A 22,953-nucleotide genomic window follows, 5' to 3' on the forward strand; every position below is an offset into this window, starting at 1 on the left:
TCGATTGAGGTTTGATAAAATTAAATTAAATTCATTTAAATTAAACTTTAAGTGAGGTATCTATTTTTTCAATATGGAGAGGTAAGGGTGTGGAAATTGGAACGGAATTTCGAATTCCACAGATTCCGATTCGAAAATTTTCGATTCTGGAACAAGGTTTTTGTTCTAATTAGCGAGATTCCGATTTTTCCAATTCTTTTGGGATGGAATTGGAACTAGTTTTTCATTTCCAAAAAAAAAAAAAAAACGATTTTTTTCTGAAACGGCTAATTCCGAACTCGTATACATAATAGGTTTTCAAATTAGAAAGGTGTATAACTATAATTACACATAAATTAGGGGAGGTAAGTGTAATATACTGTTGATATTCTTTTTATTTTATTATTTTTATTATTAACTTTAGTGCCAATAAATAATAAAGTAAGAATGTGGGGTCAAACAATCATGAACAGAGTAAACGAATGCTTTAGTATAAATTACTTGAAAGTGTCACTAAATATTTATTCCTTCATCGATTCAATCTTTCTTCTCCAATTTTCCCTCAATCCTTCTCTTCTCTTCTCTCTCTAGATAGATAACCACTTAGAGAGAGAGAAAAAAATGGCGAATATCACCATGGGATTGCTGAGAGCAATTATGTACATACATTTAATCTCAGTGGCAGTGATTGCAACTAGGGTTCTGCCTTTGCACCCTTACATGAACGGGCAAGAAAAACCCAATACCCATATTTTTGATACATCAAATTACGGAATTCTTCAGCTCGGCAATGGTTTGGCAAGAACTCCTCAGATGGGGTAACTAATTTTATTTTTTATTTTTTATTTTTTATTTTTTATTTTTTTATTTTTTAAATTGTTTTTGAGGGTTTCCCCCCTTTATTTATCCTGGAGAGGAAAAAAAAATCAGATTGTTTTGTTGGTGGAATGATTCTCTGTGAGCTGGAATTGGATGGGTGATTTGATGCAATATGCCTCCTTTCAGTTGTGGTTTAGATTTAATCGACATGCTTTTGATTTTTTATCATCAAAATCAGCTGGATTTCGTAATATCGGTTTTCGTTTCGTATATAGACATATATGCTACATCTTTCACTAATTATGGATTATTAATTTAAATTTATATGTTACAGATGGAATACCTGGAATTTTTTTGGCTGTGATATCAGTGAAAAAGTTATCAAGGAAACAGGTAGTGCTTTCCTGTCAATTTTAATATGCTATATTTGTTTGATAAATGAATTTTTCGAGGAGGCTATCAGTTTTCGTATTTCGTATTCAATGTGTTTTTTGAAGGCGAATGATACTTTGAAGTTTTCCAGTTATTAAACTAACCTTGTTTGTGATTTTACGACAGCTGATGCACTTGTTTCTACTGGCTTGTCCAAGTTAGGTTATACTTACGTAAATATAGGTAACCGCTTTTTACTTTGTAGCTGCACAATCTTCGTTTTTCGATACTCTTTATGTATATGTATATTGATAATTATGTTCTTATATTACGATATGCAGATGATTGCTGGTCTGAGGTATCACGTGATTCAGAGGTAAATAGACTGTTAATTATAATTTATAATACCTTTTTATTCTCGAGCATATTAATTAACATTTATTAAGTTGAAAAGATGAATGCGTTTCCAATTTTTCACTATTAATATTTCGTATTATGGTTATTTATACTGAAAATTGGGTGACGTGCAGGGTCAGCTAGTTCCCGATGCAGAAACTTTTCCGTCGGGAATTAAATCTCTTGCTGATTATGTGCACTCAAAGGGACTGAAGATAGGTATCTACTCAGATGCAGGGTAAGTAAAAATAAACACTAGATTTATACTTTATTTTGTTTAGAACTCTCGTTTCTATCATTTGCTCTGTTTTCTTGATTCCCATATTAAATTTTCTGCAGTGCTTTCACGTGCCAAGTTCGACCGGGCTCGCTTTTTCATGAATCCGATGACGCTAAACTCTGGGCTTCTTGGGTGAGTTTTTTTTTTTTTTTTTTTTCATGTAGTGCCGAATATGTTTCGTGATTATTTTCATACTGTTGTTCGATTTTCTTTATTGAGAAAATGCTCTTTTTTTCGTTGTGTTAGGGGATTGATTACTTGAAGTATGACAATTGTTTCAATTTGGGCATTGATGCCAAAAAAAGGTTACGTGTCTAAAAATTTAATTTCGTTTACACGGACGAGTTATCTTGATCTAATTGCTAATATTCGATAATGTTTCAGGTATCCACCAATGCGAGATGCCATAAATGCAAGTGGGCATCAAATGTTCTACTCTCTTTGTGAATGGTATAATTACATAGCCTCGTTAACTTTCAAATCCCCTGTTTCTTTTTTTTTTTTTTTTAAATTTATAATATTGCACACTAAAAATGAACTTTGGATTTGTAAAAAAACTTTGCAGGGGTTCGAGTGATCCAGCATTATGGGCAGGCAATGTCGGAAACAGCTGGCGAACAACAGACGACATTAATGATACGTGGGCGAGGTTAGGACCCCCTTTTTTTTTCCCAGAGCTCTTTCGTTTATTTATTTTTACCAAATTACATATTGAAATATTGTAAAAAGGGTTGTTGTACTAATGTGGCTTTTGTAACACCTTTTTTGTTTTTAGCATGACTGCAATTGCTGATATCAACGATAAGTGGGCATCCTATGCGGGGCCTGGTGGATGGAATGGTACAAATACAATCTTTCTTATATATATAGATAAACCTCTATAAATTAATACACTGGGGACTGACAAAATTCTATTAATTTAGTGAAATATTAAATCATCAAACTAATAATTTAGTACATTTTTACCAAGTCGGGACCAAATAAATTATTATTTAAGCGAGGTTATTAATTTATCGAGGTTATACTGTATATATATATATATATATATATATATATATATATATATATATATATATATATATATATATATATATATATATCCTTGTTCAGTGCATGACTTTTTATAATATTCACATGAATCTTTTTGGACAGACCCTGATATGTTAGAAGTTGGAAATGGAGGAATGACAGACGAGGAGTATCGAGCACATTTCAGCATTTGGGCTCTGATGAAGGTACTCTTCATTACACTGTGAAAACGATATTTGTTTTTTTTTTGTTTCTGTGTAATCCATAGCTTAAAGGGTCGAGTGCAGCATTTTCTCTTTATGAAAAAATAAAATAAATATCTAATAATGAAATCCTGTGGCCTTTTTTCGGTAATAACAAAAACCAAATGTTTTCTTGAATTTTCAGTCTCCACTTATAATCGGCTGTGATGTTAGAAACATAACTGCCGAGGCGTTCGCAATTCTCAGTAATGAGGAGGTTATTGCTGTAAATCAAGGTAAGATTTCTTTTCTACTCCATTTTACATTTATCGAGATTTATTTTCTACACACTCTATTTGGCTTTAGGAAAATGATTTTCTTATATTCGGCTTTCAGATTCACTTGGAATTCAAGGAAGGAAAGTCGACTCCTATGGACCTGATGGTTGTTATCAAGTATGGGAGTCTTTTTACTCACTTTTTACATTTTTCTTTACCTTAATCCATCTTTTCCATCTTTTCAAAGTTTTTACACTTGTTAAATCGTCACTCTACATTTTGGATAATTGAAGGTTTGGGCAGGCCCGCTTTCTGGGCAACGTTTGGCTGTTGTTTTATGGAACAGATGTTCGAAAACGGGCACTGTCACAACTAAATGGGCTTCACTTGGGCTCGAGTCTTCCACTAGTGTCTCTATCAGAGATTTGTGGAAGGTGCGTAAAAATGCAGTAGTACCACCTTTGTTTAAAGTCTCTAAATTTGTTTTCATTCTACTTCGAATATTATTGATTTTTTAAATTCTTGGTTCGTTGCAGCACGAATATGTTTCGGAGAATAAAGTATCCTCATTCAGTGCTCGGTTGAAACCCCATGCTTGTGAAATGTACATATTCACTCCGTCTACATTGAGTCACTCGGCAAGTTAATATATTGGATATATGCCAGTGTGAGCTTTTTATAATGGCTCGGTATGCTAAAGAGACAAATGGTCCAGTTTTCATATTGTTGTATTTACGGCTGATGCCATCACCATTTTATTACGAGAGTTCAGTCGATTATTTCAGTTGTCTGTTTAAAGAATAAGTTATGTTGTTGTAATGGATATTTGATTACCACTTTTATTGATCCAACATTGCAAGGATTTTAGTATCTGTGAGTATGTATTCTACTCTGTTTTGATTTTGAATGTAATAAGGAAGAGCTTTTTTTATTAGCAGAAGCACTTTTCAGTAATTGCAGGAATATGTCTGATTTTGTTTCTCTTTCGTAAACGATAACTGCTGTTTCTGGAGAACGAAAACTCGAGTATACCAAAGTTAAAGAATCAGAAAACAGTTGCTATATCATACATAAATAAAACACACACACACACTAGCACAAATGAGTAAGTGGAGAGGGGTTGTACTGTTAAAAAGAATCCCAATAGAGGGAGAAAACATGATAAATTAATCTCAAGGAAAGTTCCAAAGCAGAGTAGAAGATGAAATATATTATAGTTACAAGACATAAAAACCAATTCACCTAAGCCCAACAAAAGCACGTATTTCAGTTCGAAAGTGCACATTCTAATTCATGTTCGAAAAAAGGGATTTCTTCAAGTGAAAGATCTTTACGACAACTTGCAGAAGAGACGAACCAGCATCAAGAAGCACTGGCCAAGGACTCGATCAACAGTTGGTAGCCTTCAGGCACTGTAGACTGCGTGTGTACACAGCCAGCCAATGCAGGAACATCAGCATTCACATCTAGAAACCTGGCAAGCAATAGAAGGAGATGGAAATCTGAAATTCGCTTCACAAAGGGGAGATTCTTTGCCCTATCAAGATGACTCTTCAATGCTCTCATTGTCACTGGGGATATTCTGTTCTCAATCGGAAACGTCGATGTAAGCGGGCCCTGTATTTTATTACAAGATCAGCACATAGGTGATGGAAAAACTTGTTACAAATTATGCTTAAGAAACACGAAAAATGGGAGTGTATACAAGTCCGGACATAACCAATGTTATAATTCCTCTTAGATATCCCATAAAATTAAGATTCAAACAGTCGTAGGACAAGCATGGTGTATTCAAACAGAAAAACCTAATACAATAGCAGCTGAACTAAAGCCGACTTCTCTTTTGCATACACATAAAGTCACATATTTTATTTCTTTTCTGATTCATATATTTGCTTATGAAACAAAGTCCTCACTCTAATCTGAAGCTTGTTTGCATCTACTATTACTAATCTAAATTACGCTGACGAAAAAAAGGCAGGTCTTTTGCTTTTGAGACAAGGTAAAATTATTGATTCTCGGTTCATCTAAAATAATTCTTGCCACCATTATGGTCAAAACAATCTATTCTATGGTTTCTTAAACTTTTGACATTCAGAATAAATTTAGGAGATACCTTTTAACCAAGTAAATTTGGAGATGTCTGATCCGATTTAACAGAACTAAATGCAAAACAAATTACATGAAGAAAATAATATAAAAATCAAATCTTGCTAACCTGGTGATCGAAAATCTTGACGACAACCAAGAAGAAATCGTTGTCCACATCCCTCATATCCTTCACTCCAACCACGACCTCTTTCTTCATCCTCGATAACTTCGGATCAATCTCCTCTTTCACATCCCTCTCGAACCAATCTTCTTTAAACAACCTAACACAAATATCACTCATCTGAAAGGCCTCAAAGTGCACATCCGCTCCTCCATCCTCGTTCGCCTTCAGCTTCACCACAGCAGTAACCCACTCTTTCAAATCACCCTCAGCCTGCAATTCCACCGCCTGCAAAATCTCCGCATTCGACATCGTGTAATCCTTCTTGTCCTGGCTGATGGTCTGAGTGAATATAAACCCTACCCTCCTCATACCCAACCCCAAAGCTATGGCCTCAACCAAATTCTCCTCTTCTGGGTCCCTCAAGAGTATCAGATTTTCCTCGGTCCCTTGCTGCGGCGGCTCGTAGATGAAATCCACCTCAACTTTTCCCTCCTCCGACACGGTTCCGTACATCAAACCGCCGCGCTTCACCGCAAAGCTCAAACTTTCGTTCACGTAATGCTGGAACGCGTTTGCTGCATCACGATCGAAGGAGACTAGCTCGCAGTGGGGGTTCTCCTGGCGGCTAACCCTCATCTGTTTGGCGATTAAATCGTCCATGGTCATCTTCCTGCCGAAAGAGCCGGCGGGGTGGAAGGTGGGTCCGGCGACCGTCCGCTCGCCTTCGTAAGCTAGGTAGACAATTGAGCCGTGGCCGATTTTGAGAGAGGAAAGCATGGCGCCCGGGTCGGTCATGTCGGTGAAACGGGTCAAATCGTCTGGGGTTTTCGCTAGTAGCAGATTTTGGTTGGCGGAGATGATTTGGGCTTGGGCGGGGACCCGGAGTTGGGACTCGATCTCGGACTTGAGTTGGGCGACGGTGGCGAGAGGGTTGTCGATTGAGACCCGCTCCAGACCATCGCGGCTTCGGATTCTGATCATCATCTTCGACGAATTGTGCAAATTTCAGGATTGATTATTATTGGGGAATTTCAACAAACAGTTGGTGTGCGCCGGTGCTATAAAGTTTATTAAGATTAAAACAGAGTAAAATTAACAGGGAATAAGGGAATAATTTATAGAAAGGAAGTTGTTTTGGAGTGAAATTAGATTTGCAGAATAATTGGGGAGGAAGTAAAGATTTTGTTCGAGTGGGGAAGACGAAGAGAGGTGGGACTCTACTAGAAGAGTACAACCGGTTCTTCTTTTCTTCTTTTTTTTCTTTTTCTTTTTTTCTCTTTTCACTTTTGGTATCTTCCCATCAAATATTCGAATTAATCCCTGCTAATTACAATTTTCTTATATATATATATATATATATATATATATATATATATATATATATATATATATATATATATATATATATATATATATATATATATATATATATATATATATATATATCCTTAAAACTTAGCCTAATTATTAGTAATTACAAAAAGAATTAACTATTACTAAAAAAATTAAATATCTGGAAAGGAATTACAAATACCGGTTAAGAATTTATTTTATATTTTGAACTAAAAACAATATTTTTGTGATTTTAAAAGTTGAAGCCATGTATTTATGTTATAAATCATTTTAAATTACAATTAAAGAAATATGTATGAAGTGGTTACAAATTATTTATTAAGAAGATAGGAAATCTAATTTGATTTGATTTGCTTTCAATTTGAGAAAAAAGGGAGAAAGTGATTCAAATAATTTGAAAGGGTGACACATAATTTGATCTCATATGAAACACGACTTGCGCTAATACGAACCACGACTTGCGCTAATTTGATGTATGAGGCAACCTAGAAGGATGAAACGAAAGCGCAAATATTGCGAATAAACCTAATATAAATCAAAATAATATATATCAATCAGATACTAGTTTTTTCGAATTAACGTTACAATGTAGCTGCTGAAATAATCTGCACTGCAGAGTGAGGATTCATACATCTCATCATTAATAATCTGCACTGCAGGAAGGCATGGAACCCAAATGGTTTACATCGCTTCTCAACGGTTGCTCCAAATTCACTGCAGATAACAGCACCAATGGCACTGGAGGAGACTCTAACCTTTGATATACGATAGCATTGAGGTTAGTTCTTCCTCAATCTCCGAGGAAGTGGCTTCTTTGTCAATGTTGATTTTGTTTCCATCATCATTGCTTTCCACTGCAGCACCACCGATGTCTAAATGAATGCTGTTTCTTTCGACATTGGTTTCCAGGAAAGCGGGGCCCGGGCGAACATTTTGAGGTCTTCTAGGAAAGGGTAAGGTATAGTTGAGGAAATATTGCCCGTAAATCATACCCTCAAAGCTACTCGTGCAGTTCCCATGCAGATTAGCGACTTTATAGTATCTTCCTCTGGTACATGCCGCCACACGGTTTTCCATCTCTAGCGCATGTCTCCGATTAATTGTGTTGACGAAGAACTTCTTTATGCCGTCGCTTATGCAGCTTTCTTGCAACATGAGAACCTCTGTAAGCTTTTTATACCCGTAGGACAGTGCAGATTTTATTCGGTAAAAATTACCTGTTTCAGTAAAGTTTATAATACCATCATCAGTCAATCAATTCGCGAAATTAAGTTACTATATAGTATGAAATTTCTTTTATTAACTGAATAAATTAAAATTTTATCATGTTGGAAACATGTTAAACTCAAAAAGATTGCGGTTTTCTGGTAAATTGGAAAAACCAAAGTTGTATCATTAATTACGACTTCACATTTCACTATACCACATGAATCGAATCTCTGTTCCAAACAAGTGCAATCAATTTCTCATTAGAACAACAACAAAGAGCAGGCACAGTGCAATCTATTCGCTGATTATAAAGCAATCTTGAATATCTTATAGTGCATCGATATTTTACGTGAGATGGTATTTTTGTAATAGAAAAACTTATTTAGGAAATCGAGTCTCATTTTGGGACTTCCCAGAAAGGAATGAATGTAAAAAATTAGCTCCGGAAAAATTGCATTTATATGAGCAGTCTTTCAGAAAGAAGAAAATTCCAAGAAGAACGGACATACCTAGAGAGATGCTACGTCCTAGGTTATTCTCGTCGTTTAGAGGATCCAATATATTGATTGGTTTCAACTGAAACTGTCCCCCTTCAGCTCTAACTGCTCTAATTGGGATAGAGAAATAATTCTTGCATCTCTGAATTAAATCTTCCCCGAGCAGCATGTCATCTTCAATTTGTGGTCTTTGTACTGACAGAAATAAGAACATGCAAATGAAATAAAAAACAGAGAGTTATGCAATCAATGGAGGTGATAGATTTATTATATTATCTTAATTCCTTTGGAAAAAGTCGGAGATGAATAATAGAAGAATACATAATACTTACCCACAACATCTGGAAGGGCTTCTAAAATAATGAGACCATCTAAGCTTATTCCAAACCTTTCCCAATCGAATGAACTGTAGTATTCCAAAAAAGTGTATAACACCTGCAGTTATATAGTCATTCAGTTATTGACCCTTTTTGCTAGTAATGTGGAAAGAGAAGCAACTGAGATTTACTTACTGATAATGGACCACGTAAATGAGAATGGAACAGATTAATAATATGTAAGATCATTGTTTCTAAAGCATAAGTTGAGATCAAGCCGTAGGAAGCACCAAGAATCCGGCTCTCATAATAGCACCAAGCTTTGATCAGAATAATGCTTTGTTTGAAAAGGTGCCCCTTCTGAATATCTTTATTCACCTGTGAACGTAGACAAGAAACTGTCGATCTTCTGAAACTAAATTGAATATTTCACGGACTACAGTAGGGATATGTATCTATACGTATATGCATTTAGATTGAACGAGAAAGAGAAGCACAGACAGTATACATATATGTCTATAACTACAACTTCAACTAAGAATCAGTGTACGTCATTTTCTTGCATGTGTAACAACATAAGACCTTAAATATGGGGAATGCAAGAATCGTACCGTTTCCAAAAAGCACAAAGAAGAGAAACCTCCCACTTTGTTGAATGAAATGTCTACAGGAATATGATCCAGAATGCACTTGACAACCTTGACCTGATCCAAAAATGTAAACAAAATGAAGCCAAATATTCTGGAGGAGAAACTTCTAATACAGGACTGTCTAACTTCAGTATTTACATCTGGGGTGAATGCAGATCGAAATTTAAGTGAAAAAGGCATAGATATTACAATTGCAAGGCTTTCTGTGGGAGTGATGACAGTGTCTCAGTGACAACAAACATATTACAGGCAGCATTTATGGTCGAATCACACTTCTTTACTAGAAAACTATAAATAGCTAGAAACTTCTCAAAGCCAATACAAAAGTAGCGAATAATATTCCGTTACTTTTAAAAAGCTTAAAGTTGGTAATATATGTATGTCGTTATCTGCAGTTGTGGACTTCTACGTTTTTTGGTCCGTTATGTAGGTTCTTTTTCACATTAAAAAGTTTTATACATATCAATTATCTTTTTCTCAAGATTTTACATAATATGATAGAACCTTGCCAATTGCTTCCTATATATTCTGCCAACTTTTGCATTTGTTGCACCCTTTACTAAACAGTTTTAACTTGTCTGGCCCAAAATTGCCCCTTATATCAAGTATGCAAATAATTATCCTAATTATAGCAACTCCGTAGAACTCATTTAATAGAATAAATTATCGTTCCAAACTAGAATATGAACCAGGATACTGATGATCATGAATGCTAAATCATTGTTAGCAGATTTACTAGCAAAATCAAATATCAATCGTGCTTGTATCAATTGAGCATATATGCAGATAACAGAGAAGCGTATAAATTAATGTCCTAATAATGTAAATACTTATAACCTATGTAGCACAGACACATTAACGTGGACGCGAACATGGGCAAGGGGAAACACCATTTTAAACACGTGAAAATATATTAAAAACAAATGTAGGGGTTTATTTATAAATTATAAAATACATGTCTCGATTCATTTACTAAAATGATCCACCAAGTGTCCAACGGGTGTCCAACATGCAAATACGTCAATAAGTTTTAAGTGTTCATGCAACATAGCTTATAACTACTTCCTCCTACTACCTATATCATATATATCTCCTATAACACTTACAACAAGAAACTTTTTGTATAGTCCCAAGAATAATTTGGTTAAGATCATATTGAAATTCTTTTTTTTTTATGGTTGCATAAAAAAATGCTTAACACCTGTATTTTTTTAGCCAGATATGTTACGACCAGTGTTGTCAAGGGAGCAAGGCGCTAGCCGAGCGAAGTGAAGCACAAAATTATGTATTTTATAACACACACACACACACACACACACACACACACACACACACACACACATATATATATCATAATCAAATAGGTAAAAACTGATAATAATAGATGCATAATCATTAAACCTAGTGAGAGTGTTGTCACACAAAATTTCTAGAATAGACTTGACTTGATAAACGGAAAATATATAAGCTATACACAGAAAGTTCCACTTATGCAAACAATCCTTTAAAAAATTATTTGCAGATAAAAATAATCAAGTGAAGAGGCAAGACCTGAGCATCAATCATAGTAACATCCGTAATCAGAAACCCAAAATTGTTTTGCTCATAAGCTTTCAAAATTTGATAAAAGTTATTGGCCACGGCGTCCTCGGTATTTTGATGGGTGATTGCACTCATATCAATATCTCCATCAGGAAGATATGTTTTCAGAGGAACTGAGCCATATGGGAAAACCTGCAAAGAAAACTTGATTGAGAGCTGTAACTATCTTACAGATTCTCAGCAAATACGAATCCACTACTATCACAATACTGTGCACTTTAATGCCAAATACTCATCAAAATGATTTTGGCACGAGTAGTTTATCCTCTATTATGAAAATCTAGAAGAAGTTTCAGCTGATAATAAAAGCAGCATAACTGAAAAATATTCAGCTAAACTATCCACTTGCAGTGTATACTTTATATTCAAGTCAGCAATATGTGTGGGTGTGGCTCATGCAAATAATATTTAGATATTGTCCATCAATGAAAAATTCTGAAGAACGTCGTAAAATGCTTACAGTGCCTTGTAAATTCATAATTACCAACATAACTCATGTAGTAATGTACTAGTCTAAAAAATATCTTCAAATAAATGCCCATGGTGTGATCTACTAGCCGTACAGTACATAGCAAAATCTTAATATTGTCACATTGAATAGAACCCAATAACAAAAAAGGGAAGCCATAGATATAATGCATCTTTAACTAAAGTAGGAACACAAACGATCAAGTCTTAGCCTAGGTGGTATTGGTCTTCTCCCATTGTGGAGAGAGTTGAGGGTTCGAATCCCTTCGGGTGCATGTGTTGTGAATTGTGATTGCCATTTTATTTAGTTTTTTTATCACCCAAAAAAAAAATTAGAAACACAAGAATATGAATCAAACCTTAATCCCAAGGTGTTCCAAAAATAATTTCTCAATGATCTTGATCCCCGTCATCCTTGTCTTCTCAGAATACGTATCAGGTCTAATGGATGATATTATGCCATTGGCAGTTCTTTCCAGCATCCACCACTTTTCACCCTCAACAGATAAGGGATGTTGTGGGTAAGACGACGAGGATGAAGCGGAAGAGGAAGAGCAGGTTGGCAAACAAGGTTGAAAGTTTGACATTGGGAAGAGGAGAATCAATTGAGGAAGAAATTCAGCTTAATCAGAACTTTACTTATCTTGATGTATGTGAATGGATTCAGATTTCCTCGTCGTGCAATGAACAAAATAATGATCACTGGTTTCTGGGATGAAAACCTAGTTCCATGTAACAATATAACGAATTGAGTAAAGTTTTGCATTTTAATATTTTAAAACATAATAAGACAAAAACATTAAACTTATGACCATGATGATGTACAAGAGGTGCAAGAATTTTTGCTTTCGCAGAGTGAAATAAATTGAATGGTTTTGTATATCATGTTACAATGGCTTACGTACTTTCATGGAGTAGGGTTAGATTGAGAAATGTACGAAATGGTAAGCCGCGGCCTTAGTTTCGTGAAATAATAGCTAAGCCTTTGGCTTTATGACAGAAGAGAGAGAGTAAGAAGTTTTTAGAGACCATTAATGGCCACTGAACCAGGATTTTTAGAAGGTAAGTAATTGGGCATCGGTAGAAAATAATTGAGATGTTCATAAATTATGATGGCAAATAAGGAAAATCTGAGATGGAAACTCTTGTGCATAGAAGTAATGGATCGGTGAATTATTCTCAACTTGGAGCCATTTGAGCCAAAAAAAAAAACTCAAAAGCAATAAAGAATGGAGAAAAGGAACAGCTTCGCCAGAATTTTCAAGAAGTTCCAGATGATATCAACCATTCGAGTAGAACAATGAGAATAGGATCGAGAAAGAAGTCACAAACACATATGAATATAAAATAAAGATGATTCTACTGATAAAACTGACCTTGGATTATGTTTAGCCAGAAGGAACACCACTATTTTCTCAACACCAAAATGAACCTGGGGCTTATATAGTGATATCATGATATAAGACTTACACCAGGTTAAAAATTGTGTTACTTACCAACTTTTGTTCGAGCATTAATTACCTCAATGGCAATTAATGATTCATACCTGGACTTTTGACAATTTTCCCTCACATTCGACTTTATCTGTCTCGAAAGCAATGAATGGAAAATTAAAACCACCTCATTCCTTTTTGTATTAGTAATAAGTCAAAAGCCTATAATTTACTTTATATTCCAATACTTGTGTAAGTGGATGTATTAATTTTAGATAAAAATGTGCTATTTCAGAATGTTCCACGTAAATATAAGGACCATATGGTTGAAATAGATGAATTAATTCTTGAAATTACTCCTGTCATTGTATCATCGACATTGTATCTTATAAAACTACCGAGTTCATGAAAAAATACATAAATTTCACGGATTAAAATTTAAAGTCTTAATCTCGTGTTATCTACAAAATTTGAACAACAGTGACCAATTGTTGGAAGTTCAATCAATTCCTAAAATTGCATGCGACGTGTAAAACGACACTATCATTTGATGCCAACTACAACCAATCCAAAAGATATTCGCTGATTAGTATATACGCTAAAGTTCAAATCCTACTAAAGACGCAGTACAATAAATTATTGGTAATCGTTAAGTGTCTCGCTTTGTACAAGATAAGGCACTTGGACATTGAATATTGAACCTTATACGTAAATTGTAGGTTCAACATCCACACGACGGCCACGTTTCATCTTGCAACATTCATTTTAATTACTTAATAATCTTTTTTTAAGTATGCCCCGAAAACTATAAGATTTTTTTTAGAAAGTAATCCGGTTTTAATGCATATCTAAATTCCGTCTCGTTCTACGTAATCCAAAAGCGGAACATAATTACATAAACATAGGTTTTGCAACTGTATGAATACCACATAATATTCTCCATAGGATAGATACATTGTTCAAATACAAGGGCTTTTCCGTAATTACACTGCTCAGCAGAAATCTTCAAAAAGTCCATCTCTAGCAATTAAACCTAACACGCATAATGGAGATAAAGCCAGGATTTGAAGATGCGTTCACCATTAAAGCATTTGTAATCTCCAAAAATCACATATAATGTATAATATGATCCGCAAAAGGATTACAGATTTTAAAGGAAAAAGTGGATTATACCTCAATCAATGCCTCCGTCTTTTCCTTTTCTTCCTTCCGCCAATCATCATCCTGCAATTGCTGCTCACTCCCAACATTGCGTGTGCGTCTGTGAGAGAAACGGAGCGAGAGAGATTACAGTAAATATGATTTCGGAAAATTACAAGGGTTTTGTTTTTCCCTTTTCTTTTTTCCTCTTTTTGTATTTCATTATTTTATACTTATAATAAAAATAAAAATTAAATTAAATAGGAAGTAAAAAGCGTGTTAGCGTCTATAACTTCTGCGAAGCACTAATATTACAAACACGCTTTTCCTTTCGGAAACTGATATAATAAAATAAAAAAATAAAAAACACAGGCGCCACTGCAAATCGATAACCTCCAGTCATCCCGCCATGTTTTATCTTCCAATTAAACCCACAACTCCATTCACCTTCCTCAATTCCAAAACCCTAACCCCACCCAACTGCTGCAAATCCCAGCCCCAAACCGAGCGGGGAGTCTCCTTCGACGCCGGCGACACCTTCTTCCGCCACGAGAGCTCCACCGCACGCGACCTCGCCGTCCTCTCCGCCGCCATCTACAAGAAATCGCACAATGAGCTCCGGGTGCTCGACGCAATGTGCGGCTGCGGAATCCGTTCTCTGCGGTACCTGGCGGAATCCGGCGCCGATTTCGTGCTGGCGAACGACGCCAATCCGGACTGCGGCGGAGTTATTGCGGGGAATTTGGAGAGAGCGGACGCGGAAAAGAAGCGGTGGGTGGTTAAGCATTTGGAGGCGAACCGGCTTCTGACGGAGTGCTATTTGGAGAGGGATTTTTTCGACTTCATCGATGTCGATTCGTTTGGGAGCGAGTCGAGTTACCTTAGGGCAGCTATGAGTGCTGTGAAATTGGATGGGCTTTTGTATGTCACTTCCACCGATGGGTATTCCTCCGGCGGCCACCGGCCTCAGCAGTGAGTTGAATTAATGGAAAAATAGGTGGTTTGTTGTTTACTGATTATGCCTTTGTTTTCAATTAACCAAGTTTGATTATGTTAATTAATCAATCAACTCGTCCGGTTAATGGTAATAAGAAAAAAAAATCGAAGATATACTAGATATGTCAACACTGTTTTTGCTTCAAATTTTGACCTTATGTATCCATTCATGTTTCTGTTATGTAACATGAAAATCGCATAATAGTAGATGAAGAATTGTGATTTCTTGGTTATCAGCTAAATCATGAAATTGACGACTTATGGAAGAAATATTTTTGACTCGCAGAACTTTGGCTGCATACGGTGCATATGTTAAGCATATGCCATACTCAAATGAGCTTGGATTAAGAATGCTTATAGGTGGAGCTTTGAGGGAGGCTTCAGTATTGGGTTATCATGTTGTGCCACTCTTCTCGTACTACTCCTACCACGGCCCCGTTTTTCGAGCAATGCTCCAAGTTAGGCGTGGCAAGTTTCCCATTAAGAGGTCTTCATTTTTTCCCTTTTCTTTTTTTCTTTTTTTCTTTTTTTTGTTAATGCATCAGCTTCTTCTGTTTGAAACCTTGATTGTTTTTTTACCTTCGTCACTTGTCACAGGGATTATAGTTTCATTAGCTACTGCATTCAATGTGGAAATTCTCGGGGATTCTCTTGGGATGAACTTGGTCAGATGAGGTGCTCTTGCAACGACGTATGCCTTAAAAATCTCGTCCAATATCATCTGTCATTTACTAATTAATCCTGAAATTTGGTCACCTATAAGTTTTCTCTGTCTTGTTTCTTTTTCAGATTCCAGGTTCTCTTGTTGTTTCAGGGCCACTTTGGACAGGCCCTCTTCACAAGGCATCCTTTCTTACTGAGATGCTAGAGTTGGCCGGAAAATGGGGTTGGACCGACGATAGAACAGGAAAACATATAGAAACACTGTTAAAAGTAATGATTGATGAAAGTGACCCTGTTTTGCCATTTGGATACATCAGAGTAGATGAGGTATTCTTAATACGATTAAGTTTTGATTGAATAATTTGACGCCCCCCTCCCCCCACCCAAATGAATATTACTGCGACCTCCACTAGTTACTTCACGAGCTTCTGTTGACTTTTCGCTTACATCTATCTCAGATAGCAAGTCGAGCCAAGGTTAATTCGCCTCCCCTAATCTCTCTGTTGGCCACCTTGCACAAGGTACTCTCCCCACTCCTTACCATACTACCGAAATTCGCCACTTGGATGTGGTTTTTTTTTCTTTTTTTTTTTGCATACTGTATATACTACTAGCTCGTTATGTATTGAGTATACAATACATGCATGGAAATGAAGTTCTTGATCTCGTTTTAAGGCTGGTATCTTATATTTGGGGGCTTTTAATTACAGGAAGGATATGCTGCCACAAGATCCCATATTGCTTTGAATGCAATCAAGACAAACTGTCCTATGGTCGAATGCGTGAGGCTTGTTAAAGAATTCCATTCCATGTCTGCCGATGAAAAATCACATGGGCTCATCGAAGCATAACAACAAATACTTGCATGGAAACACCTGCTTTCATGATCCAAATTTCAATGAAGCCTGAAATTGCTTCACAAAGAGGAGATTCAAAGAAAGGCACATCACCCACAAGTTTGGCAGTTTTGCTGGTCATTGATTAAATCATATAATTTGTAGTAGATTTTTTTTCTGGTTTATTCTTGCCAGGAAACAGAAAATTCAGAGGAAAACGATAGATAAATGAAAAGATGAAGGACGAAGGGTTGCATGAATCCGAGCCTTAATAAACATACAACTATCATATAAGCAAAGCTGTAGTATGTATCAGCTCGCACAACTGAACATCCCATTTAACAAAAGATTGCCTCTGCAACCGAAGCAATTTTATTTCCTCTCAAGAACTTTTTGAAGTACAGAGCTGAAAAACTTTTACAACCACCGGAACTTGACTGCTCAGGTTCGTCGAATCAAGGGTTCTCTTTCTCAAAAACTTCACTGGCGTATTTCCAGTTTATGACTTTCCATATATTCTTCAGGTAGTCTGGTCTCACATTCTTGTACTGCAAAACGAAATAATATGATATTCAGTGATGTTAAAATTCACAACTTAAATGAAAAGGCCAAAAAACATAGAAGCATAACAGATGAGCATCTGAACTTCGTACATCATATTGCACAAAGCACGATGGGAAAAATCGAATTTAAGCTATAAAAGAACCATTAGAATTAAAGGAGCAAGAAGCACCTGCAAATAGTATGCGTGCTCCCAGACATCAATACCAAGCAGAGGAACCAAATTAGGTCCTACAGTAACCAGTGGATCCTGCAAAAGAAGACGAATTCAATCAAATTGGAAATGCATCGCTTACGTTTGTTCGTCATCACTAATTTATTATCATCAAACAAGAGCCATTGTACTTCTCATATTCTAATTTCGGAATTTCATGATAGAATATTTAATATTAGATAACGGTTATGACCTACAATTAAAAAAAACTTCTTCCTCGTAAACCATTTAAAAACTAGATGCAACGGCCTAGAGGGAAGTAATATAAACAAGGACTGCTGTGAACTCAAGTTCTGAAAAGCTTCCATAGAAAAGCCCATAAACCAGCGAAAAAACTTTAAAATATGTAGCTGACTCAACCCTTTATGGGTGTCAAGTTCTACATCCATTATCTTGGAGTATAGCATATTCAATATTGTGCAATAAATTATAGGACCGAAGAACAACCACGGTTATTTATTACAACACAAGTCAAACCAATTACCTGATTTGCAGTGGTCGCAATTACGAGACGCTTGAATTCTTTGTCCAGACCAAGCCACTGCGAATACAAATAAAGTGATCCAAGAAAATAAAAATTAGCAGGAGCCTGCAGCATTAAGAATCACGGTGGTTATATCTAAAACAAAATATACGTACCACCCATCCAGATCCCTGTAAAGCAGCACCTTCAGCATTCATCTTCTGTATGAGAGCTTCCAAGGAGCCAAAGTTGTTGTCAATGGCCATGGCTAACGTACTCTTGGGAGGCTCGCCACCTCCTTCCTGTACGAGATTATTAGCTTCTGAATAATTGACTTGCCTGATTTTTACAACAACACAATAGTGAATATTTAGGAGGTAGACTTACACTAATAGGAGCAAGATTCTTCCAGAAAATCGAGTGATTAACATGACCTGTTAAAATACAATGTTACTTAGAAGCAAAAAAACAAGATTATGTGTATAGTGATAAAATTAGCTACAGGCACGTTCGGTAGTAACTAACTACTGTAAGCAGCCAATGAAATGCGTCAAAGGTAAATTCTATGAAAATTGAAAACTAACAATATTAATTGATTCTCTTGAATAAATTAAACCCATCGTAGACTGGCATTAGGGGAGGAAAAATCCTCACTGTGGTCTTCATCTTAAATCCAATGCTGCAATTGGCATCTTAAACATAATTATGCCCAAAATAAAATACCCATTTACAGTTTCCAGTTCTTAATTATTTATATCCCACATAAATCTCTATAACACAACCAATTATTGCATAAACACCAAATTGCCAAGGAATTTGAGAAAGGCTAAAATGTGGAAATTGATTTGAGGTAAAAATGTAGAATACCTCCGCCGTTAAACTTGATAGCGGCCTGCAACTTGACAACGGCTGAGGCATCGCCCTTAGAAATGGCGGCATCGAGCTGCTCCAAGGATTTATTGTAATTAGTGATGTAAGCCTGGTGGTGCTTCTGGTGGTGAATCTGCATGATCTCGCCGCTGATTGCCGGCTCCAGGTCGCCATATCCGTAGGCTAGATCGGGGAGAGAGAAAGTTTGCAGCCCTCGGAATCCAATAGGTACTGGCCTCAGGGCTTTTCTGGTGATTAGGGTTCGAAGAGCCATGGCTGAGTTGCTGTTGAAATGAATTTGTCTGGAGAAATGTAGGAAGATGAGGTTTATTTATAGGCCTTTTCTTTTAGTGAGTGGGCTACTACTATTCCTTATTTTTTTTTAATAGTGACCAAGCTCTTTATTCTTCAATTAAATTTAATTTAAAATATACAAACATAACAATTCAATTTTTGGAAGGCCGTTTATCAAAATTAAAAAAATACAATAAATAATAAAAATCTCGACAAAAAAAATCAAATTGAAAATTCAATACAATAAAATTTCATTCGACACCAAACTAAGGTCTTTTTTAAATGTTGATATGATTGATAAGATTGATTTAATTGAATAGGATTACTACGGTACTTGCTATTTACGTTTTGAAAATTGTTATTTGCGGTTTATAACAAAAAACATTATATATCTTTAAAACCCCCAAAACTTCCCGAAAAAATATCTAAAGATCCCCCCAAAATGCGTAAAAGCCTAACTTGGCCGTCCATTCATGCAGTGCACGCCCAATTTGGGCGTGCAAGCTGCATTTGGGCGCCCGAGTTGGGCGTCCAGTGCAAAAAAAAAAAAAAAAAAAAAAATTTAATTGAACGCCCATCTTGGGCGTTCCAACATGTTTTTGCGGAAAAAAAAGTCCTACAAATCGATTTATAGGGTTTTTTTAACATGAAATTGGTTCTGTAATCGACATACCCAATGCATATTACACATAAAAGAGTCGAAATTACATCAAAAAATCGAAGCTCAACCCTTCTTCAAGCTTGATTTCGATTTTTTTTTTTTTTTTTTTGCTATTTACAGTTTGGGGGTTTTTGGATTTTTTTAGAAAGTTTTGGGGGTTTTGTTATAAACCGTAAATAGCATTTCATATTACTAATCATAGTAATTTAATATGATTACTTTGTATTTGAGATTTAATAATTATTTAATACTTGTATTAAGTTATGTAATTTTTAAGATTGTATTTGAGATATTCATATGTTTTATTCACAATTTCGGATCTCAAACGAGGTCTAAATTGAGAAAATAATTATTAAAAAAAGTAAAAATAAAAAAAAAAAAAAATATATATATATATATATATATATATATATATATATTTTATATGCCAATTTATTACTTTGATTTTCTTTTATCAAGAAAATTGAACTTATATGATGGCCTTACTACAACACACGCACACACATAAATCAGATCATAAGTTCATTATTCAAACAAATCTCAATTAAAGTTACAATTTAACACCACAAACCCTCAACAAGTGCCAAAAAAAAAATTAATAAAACAAATCGGCCGGTTCAAGTGCCTGGTTTATTTTGGAGGAATTATTCGCTCAACGAAGATCTGAAGATAGCAGATTCATCACTTTTGAAGCAATTGATGGGCCTTTTTCAACCAAGCATCGTAAATCTCGTCTGAATACAGCACAAAATGCACCTGACAAGGTTATACAAAATTTACGAAAACAATGATTATAAATATTTAGGTTTTAATGATGATTTACGCCTACCACCAAATATTACATTCAAGATTTAGTTGATAATTAAGTTGTCCGAAAATAAATTTACCCGCTTGAAGTGCCCTGCAAATTCCTTTACTGTAGAGATGGCAATAGCGGCAGCTTCGTCATACGGATATCTGCAACCACACATATGAGAGACTAAATTCATTTCCTAATCTATCTTCCTGTCTCGAGAAATATCGTCACTTAGAAATGTTGCACTTTGCAAAAGATTCAATATCTCAATTGTTTTAATTGAAGAATGAAGCTAATTTTTTGAAGAAAGAATCCAATCAAGTTTACATTTATCTAGTTTGTATAAGTATATACTGCAATATAAGGCAATATAATTAATTTTTTTCAATGATGAAAAAAGAAAACAAAATAACAAATGACTTTAACTTTAATTAACTCCAGAAATGATATTCATGTTGTGACAACATATATGATACATACCCATAAACTCCACATGATATGGCAGTAAATGCAACATACTGAATGTTATGTTCTTTCGCCACGCGTAAACTGTTTCTGTAACAAGTTCAAGACAAGAAATAGCGAAATTATAACAATGTCGTAAACTTTAACTTGTAAGAAGAGGGCTTTCTAAGTACCTGTACGCATTCCTAAGAGAGGCTTCAGGGTTTTTGTCTTTGTCGTAAATCGGTCCAACTGAATGGATAACATGAGAAGCTGGCAAACGAAAGCCTCTACAAAATTTCGTAAAGTTAGCTCAATTCACTCATCACAATACTAATGAAAAATGAGGACTCAATACTTTGTACTGTTTTTACATACGGTGTAATCCTTGCTTCTCCTGTGGGGCAACGAACTCCAGGCTTCACTTCCGGTACGCCATAGCATGCTTCCCGTAATTGTGGACCAGCAGCTTTATGTATGGCTTTAAACAGGTAAAATACGGAGAAATTAATTGAGAAGAGTTACGAGACATTGCTCAAATTAGAAAACGGAATAGTCACCTCCATCAGCACCACCACCTCCAAGCATCCGTTCGTTAGCTGGATTGACCTATTATAACGAACCAGTGCAACAGTACAAATTAAGCATCAAACTTATGTGGATATTCTACACCAGGCCCCCAAAATTGCTTCTTCGCCCGTGATTCTATCTTTCTACTCAACGAAAAGTCAGAGACGTTTTTAGAGATCATCTTAAATCATCGACAATGTTGCCATTATTAGCTTATGCAAAATGGAATTCAGAGTATTTGATTGTGTAGAGTCGATTATGAGCTAGATATTTAATGCACTATGATCCAAAATTATTCAATAACTATTTTAGGTCGTCTCCCTCACATATTCATCAGAAATTGGGGAAATCCACTATTTTTCTTCAGTATCCACTGATAAACCCTATTTTAGCAATAGAGAGAGAGATAAATTAATTGAGTTGAGAAAGTTACAATAGCGTCGGAGGAACCGTCGACGGACCACTGAGTGATATCGCCCATCTGTATCTTGACAACTCCAGACGGAGAAAGAGGAAACTCCAGAAGATCATCACCTCGGCCGCTAGACATCGTACAGAATCGAACGGCTATCGTCGTCCGGCCGCTACTGCAGTACCTTGGGCTTGAAATATTATCGGAAAAGGGCCGGAGTTGAACGGCGGCGACCCGATGATAGTCGTTATCCGAGAACCACCGACGCCGGCGTAAATTGTGTAGGGATTTGGGGGGATTTGGAGCGGAGGAGAAAATGCGAATGATTCTGGAGTAGAATGGAGTTGCACAAGTAGTCATCGCCTGATTAATATTACAATTTTGTTGGAAAAATAATCCTTAATAAGCTATTATTATTATTATTATTATTATTATTATTATTATTATTATTTGTTTTACACGTCAGCATTTCAATTTGTATTATTGAATAAATAAAAATATAATATTTATGTATTTATTTGCGAATAATAATATTTATTTGGTTGTTGGGATTATTATTTTTAGGCAAATTGGGAAAAAAGACAGAGTCATTCATAGCAAAATTATTGATAGAGTAAAGGTCTAGGGTTCGAGTCCCCCCTCCCCTACTCCTCCTTGTAATGGACTTGAATTTACTCAAAAAAAAAAAAAAAAAAAGCAAGTAGACTTTCTCATAGTGGAATTGATCACATTTGCTAGTCTTGTTTGTGTAATCTTTGAATTCCGGGGTTTACGAGATGCTACATTTGCTGAAAAATACCGGTGATTTTGCACTATAGATTTATAGAAATAACGATCCATAAGCACACGTACACATGAGTATGTATTATTAATTATTATATGTAGATCAATGGAACAAGATTACCCGTTGTAGCATCTACAAAATCGAATTACGGTGTGTGTATTTTTCAGAAA

The 22,953-nt window shown here is 35.6% G+C and overlaps 6 protein-coding genes across 9 annotated transcripts; 2 read left to right on the forward strand and 4 right to left on the reverse strand.

Moving 5' to 3' along the window:
- The first annotated feature begins 430 nt into the window (after positions 1 to 430).
- Positions 431 to 4,289, forward strand: LOC105977584 (Melibiase family protein). The gene is made up of 15 exons (XM_013002905.2): positions 431 to 797; positions 1,133 to 1,191; positions 1,357 to 1,413; positions 1,512 to 1,546; positions 1,701 to 1,804; positions 1,906 to 1,978; positions 2,093 to 2,151; positions 2,231 to 2,296; positions 2,412 to 2,495; positions 2,622 to 2,686; positions 2,999 to 3,081; positions 3,263 to 3,353; positions 3,454 to 3,512; positions 3,629 to 3,769; positions 3,872 to 4,289. The coding sequence occupies exons 1-15, from the start codon at positions 601 to 603 to the stop codon at positions 3,980 to 3,982; spliced, it is 1,284 nt and encodes a 427-aa protein (XP_012858359.1). The 5' UTR covers positions 431 to 600; the 3' UTR covers positions 3,983 to 4,289.
- A 166-nt stretch (positions 4,290 to 4,455) lies between these two features.
- LOC105977585 (NPL4-like protein A) lies at positions 4,456 to 6,871 on the reverse strand. Its single transcript, XM_013002907.2, has 2 exons — positions 5,554 to 6,871; positions 4,456 to 4,952 (listed from the first exon to the last, which is right to left on the reverse strand). Exons 1-2 carry the CDS (start codon positions 6,532 to 6,534, stop codon positions 4,698 to 4,700), a joined length of 1,236 nt encoding a protein of 411 aa, XP_012858361.2. The 5' UTR covers positions 6,535 to 6,871; the 3' UTR covers positions 4,456 to 4,697.
- A 545-nt stretch (positions 6,872 to 7,416) lies between these two features.
- LOC105977722 (uncharacterized) lies at positions 7,417 to 14,450 on the reverse strand. 4 transcript variants are annotated; one of them, XM_088819417.1, is made up of 9 exons: positions 14,253 to 14,450; positions 13,193 to 13,230; positions 12,006 to 12,368; positions 11,128 to 11,310; positions 9,538 to 9,630; positions 9,122 to 9,304; positions 8,942 to 9,044; positions 8,622 to 8,804; positions 7,417 to 8,120 (listed from the first exon to the last, which is right to left on the reverse strand). In XM_088819417.1, exons 3-9 carry the CDS (start codon positions 12,231 to 12,233, stop codon positions 7,654 to 7,656), a joined length of 1,440 nt encoding a protein of 479 aa, XP_088675543.1. In that variant the 5' UTR covers positions 12,234 to 12,368; positions 13,193 to 13,230; positions 14,253 to 14,450; the 3' UTR covers positions 7,417 to 7,653. The 4 variants fall into 4 exon arrangements, with proteins under 4 accessions (XP_088675543.1, XP_012858533.1, XP_012858534.1 ...); XM_013003079.2 differs by having other exon boundaries at positions 13,023 to 13,230; XM_013003080.2 differs by lacking the exon at positions 13,193 to 13,230 and having other exon boundaries at positions 14,253 to 14,387.
- A 118-nt stretch (positions 14,451 to 14,568) lies between these two features.
- Positions 14,569 to 16,974, forward strand: LOC105977550 (N2,N2-dimethylguanosine tRNA methyltransferase). The gene is made up of 6 exons (XM_013002869.2): positions 14,569 to 15,191; positions 15,502 to 15,702; positions 15,813 to 15,906; positions 16,005 to 16,205; positions 16,337 to 16,399; positions 16,589 to 16,974. Exons 1-6 carry the CDS (start codon positions 14,629 to 14,631, stop codon positions 16,727 to 16,729), a joined length of 1,263 nt encoding a protein of 420 aa, XP_012858323.2. The 5' UTR covers positions 14,569 to 14,628; the 3' UTR covers positions 16,730 to 16,974.
- LOC105977552 (superoxide dismutase [Mn], mitochondrial) lies at positions 16,921 to 19,262 on the reverse strand. Its single transcript, XM_013002870.2, has 6 exons — positions 18,820 to 19,262; positions 18,340 to 18,386; positions 18,129 to 18,254; positions 17,974 to 18,030; positions 17,448 to 17,525; positions 16,921 to 17,262 (listed from the first exon to the last, which is right to left on the reverse strand). The coding sequence occupies exons 1-6, from the start codon at positions 19,094 to 19,096 to the stop codon at positions 17,170 to 17,172; spliced, it is 678 nt and encodes a 225-aa protein (XP_012858324.1). The 5' UTR covers positions 19,097 to 19,262; the 3' UTR covers positions 16,921 to 17,169.
- Positions 19,263 to 20,208: 946 nt separating this feature from the next.
- Positions 20,209 to 22,409, reverse strand: LOC105977961 (appr-1-p processing enzyme family protein). Its single transcript, XM_013003363.2, has 7 exons — positions 22,021 to 22,409; positions 21,578 to 21,626; positions 21,396 to 21,498; positions 21,212 to 21,307; positions 21,054 to 21,128; positions 20,665 to 20,734; positions 20,209 to 20,533 (listed from the first exon to the last, which is right to left on the reverse strand). Exons 1-7 carry the CDS (start codon positions 22,357 to 22,359, stop codon positions 20,459 to 20,461), a joined length of 807 nt encoding a protein of 268 aa, XP_012858817.2. The 5' UTR covers positions 22,360 to 22,409; the 3' UTR covers positions 20,209 to 20,458.
- Between the last annotated feature and the right edge of the window lie 544 nt (positions 22,410 to 22,953).

This window comes from Erythranthe guttata, chromosome 6 (assembly GCF_056151865.1).
Source record: "Erythranthe guttata isolate IM_541 chromosome 6, IM_541, whole genome shotgun sequence".
Taxonomy (NCBI): Eukaryota; Viridiplantae; Streptophyta; class Magnoliopsida; order Lamiales; family Phrymaceae; genus Erythranthe; species Erythranthe guttata.

Excerpts from the sequence above, each read along its gene's own strand:
- LOC105977584 (XM_013002905.2), top strand. The coding sequence starts at position 601 with ATGGCGAATATCACCATGGGATTGCTGAGAGCAATTATGTACATACAT. Across the intron at positions 798-1,132 it reads GCAAGAACTCCTCAGATGGG|ATGGAATACCTGGAATTTTT; the intron begins GTAACTAATTTT and ends TATATGTTACAG. Across the intron at positions 1,192-1,356 it reads AAAAGTTATCAAGGAAACAG|CTGATGCACTTGTTTCTACT; the intron begins GTAGTGCTTTCC and ends ATTTTACGACAG.
- LOC105977585 (XM_013002907.2), bottom strand. The coding sequence starts at position 6,534 with ATGATGATCAGAATCCGAAGCCGCGATGGTCTGGAGCGGGTCTCAATC. Across the intron at positions 4,953-5,553 it reads TCAAGATTTTCGATCACCAG|GGCCCGCTTACATCGACGTT; the intron begins GTTAGCAAGATT and ends AATAAAATACAG.
- LOC105977722 (XM_088819417.1), bottom strand. The coding sequence starts at position 12,233 with ATGTCAAACTTTCAACCTTGTTTGCCAACCTGCTCTTCCTCTTCCGCT. Across the intron at positions 8,805-8,941 it reads AGCCCTTCCAGATGTTGTGG|TACAAAGACCACAAATTGAA; the intron begins GTAAGTATTATG and ends TATTTCTGTCAG. Across the intron at positions 8,121-8,621 it reads AGGACGTAGCATCTCTCTAG|GTAATTTTTACCGAATAAAA; the intron begins GTATGTCCGTTC and ends TTACTGAAACAG.
- LOC105977550 (XM_013002869.2), top strand. The coding sequence starts at position 14,629 with ATGTTTTATCTTCCAATTAAACCCACAACTCCATTCACCTTCCTCAAT. Across the intron at positions 16,206-16,336 it reads GATACATCAGAGTAGATGAG|ATAGCAAGTCGAGCCAAGGT; the intron begins GTATTCTTAATA and ends CATCTATCTCAG. Across the intron at positions 16,400-16,588 it reads TGTTGGCCACCTTGCACAAG|GAAGGATATGCTGCCACAAG; the intron begins GTACTCTCCCCA and ends TTTTAATTACAG.
- LOC105977552 (XM_013002870.2), bottom strand. The coding sequence starts at position 19,096 with ATGGCTCTTCGAACCCTAATCACCAGAAAAGCCCTGAGGCCAGTACCT. Across the intron at positions 18,255-18,339 it reads AGAATCTTGCTCCTATTAGT|GAAGGAGGTGGCGAGCCTCC; the intron begins GTAAGTCTACCT and ends AATCTCGTACAG. Across the intron at positions 18,031-18,128 it reads TACAGGGATCTGGATGGGTG|TGGCTTGGTCTGGACAAAGA; the intron begins GTACGTATATTT and ends TTGTATTCGCAG.
- LOC105977961 (XM_013003363.2), bottom strand. The coding sequence starts at position 22,359 with ATGACTACTTGTGCAACTCCATTCTACTCCAGAATCATTCGCATTTTC. Across the intron at positions 21,627-22,020 it reads ACGGTTCCTCCGACGCTATT|GTCAATCCAGCTAACGAACG; the intron begins GTAACTTTCTCA and ends TCGTTATAATAG. Across the intron at positions 21,129-21,211 it reads TCTCTTAGGAATGCGTACAG|AAACAGTTTACGCGTGGCGA; the intron begins GTACTTAGAAAG and ends AACTTGTTACAG.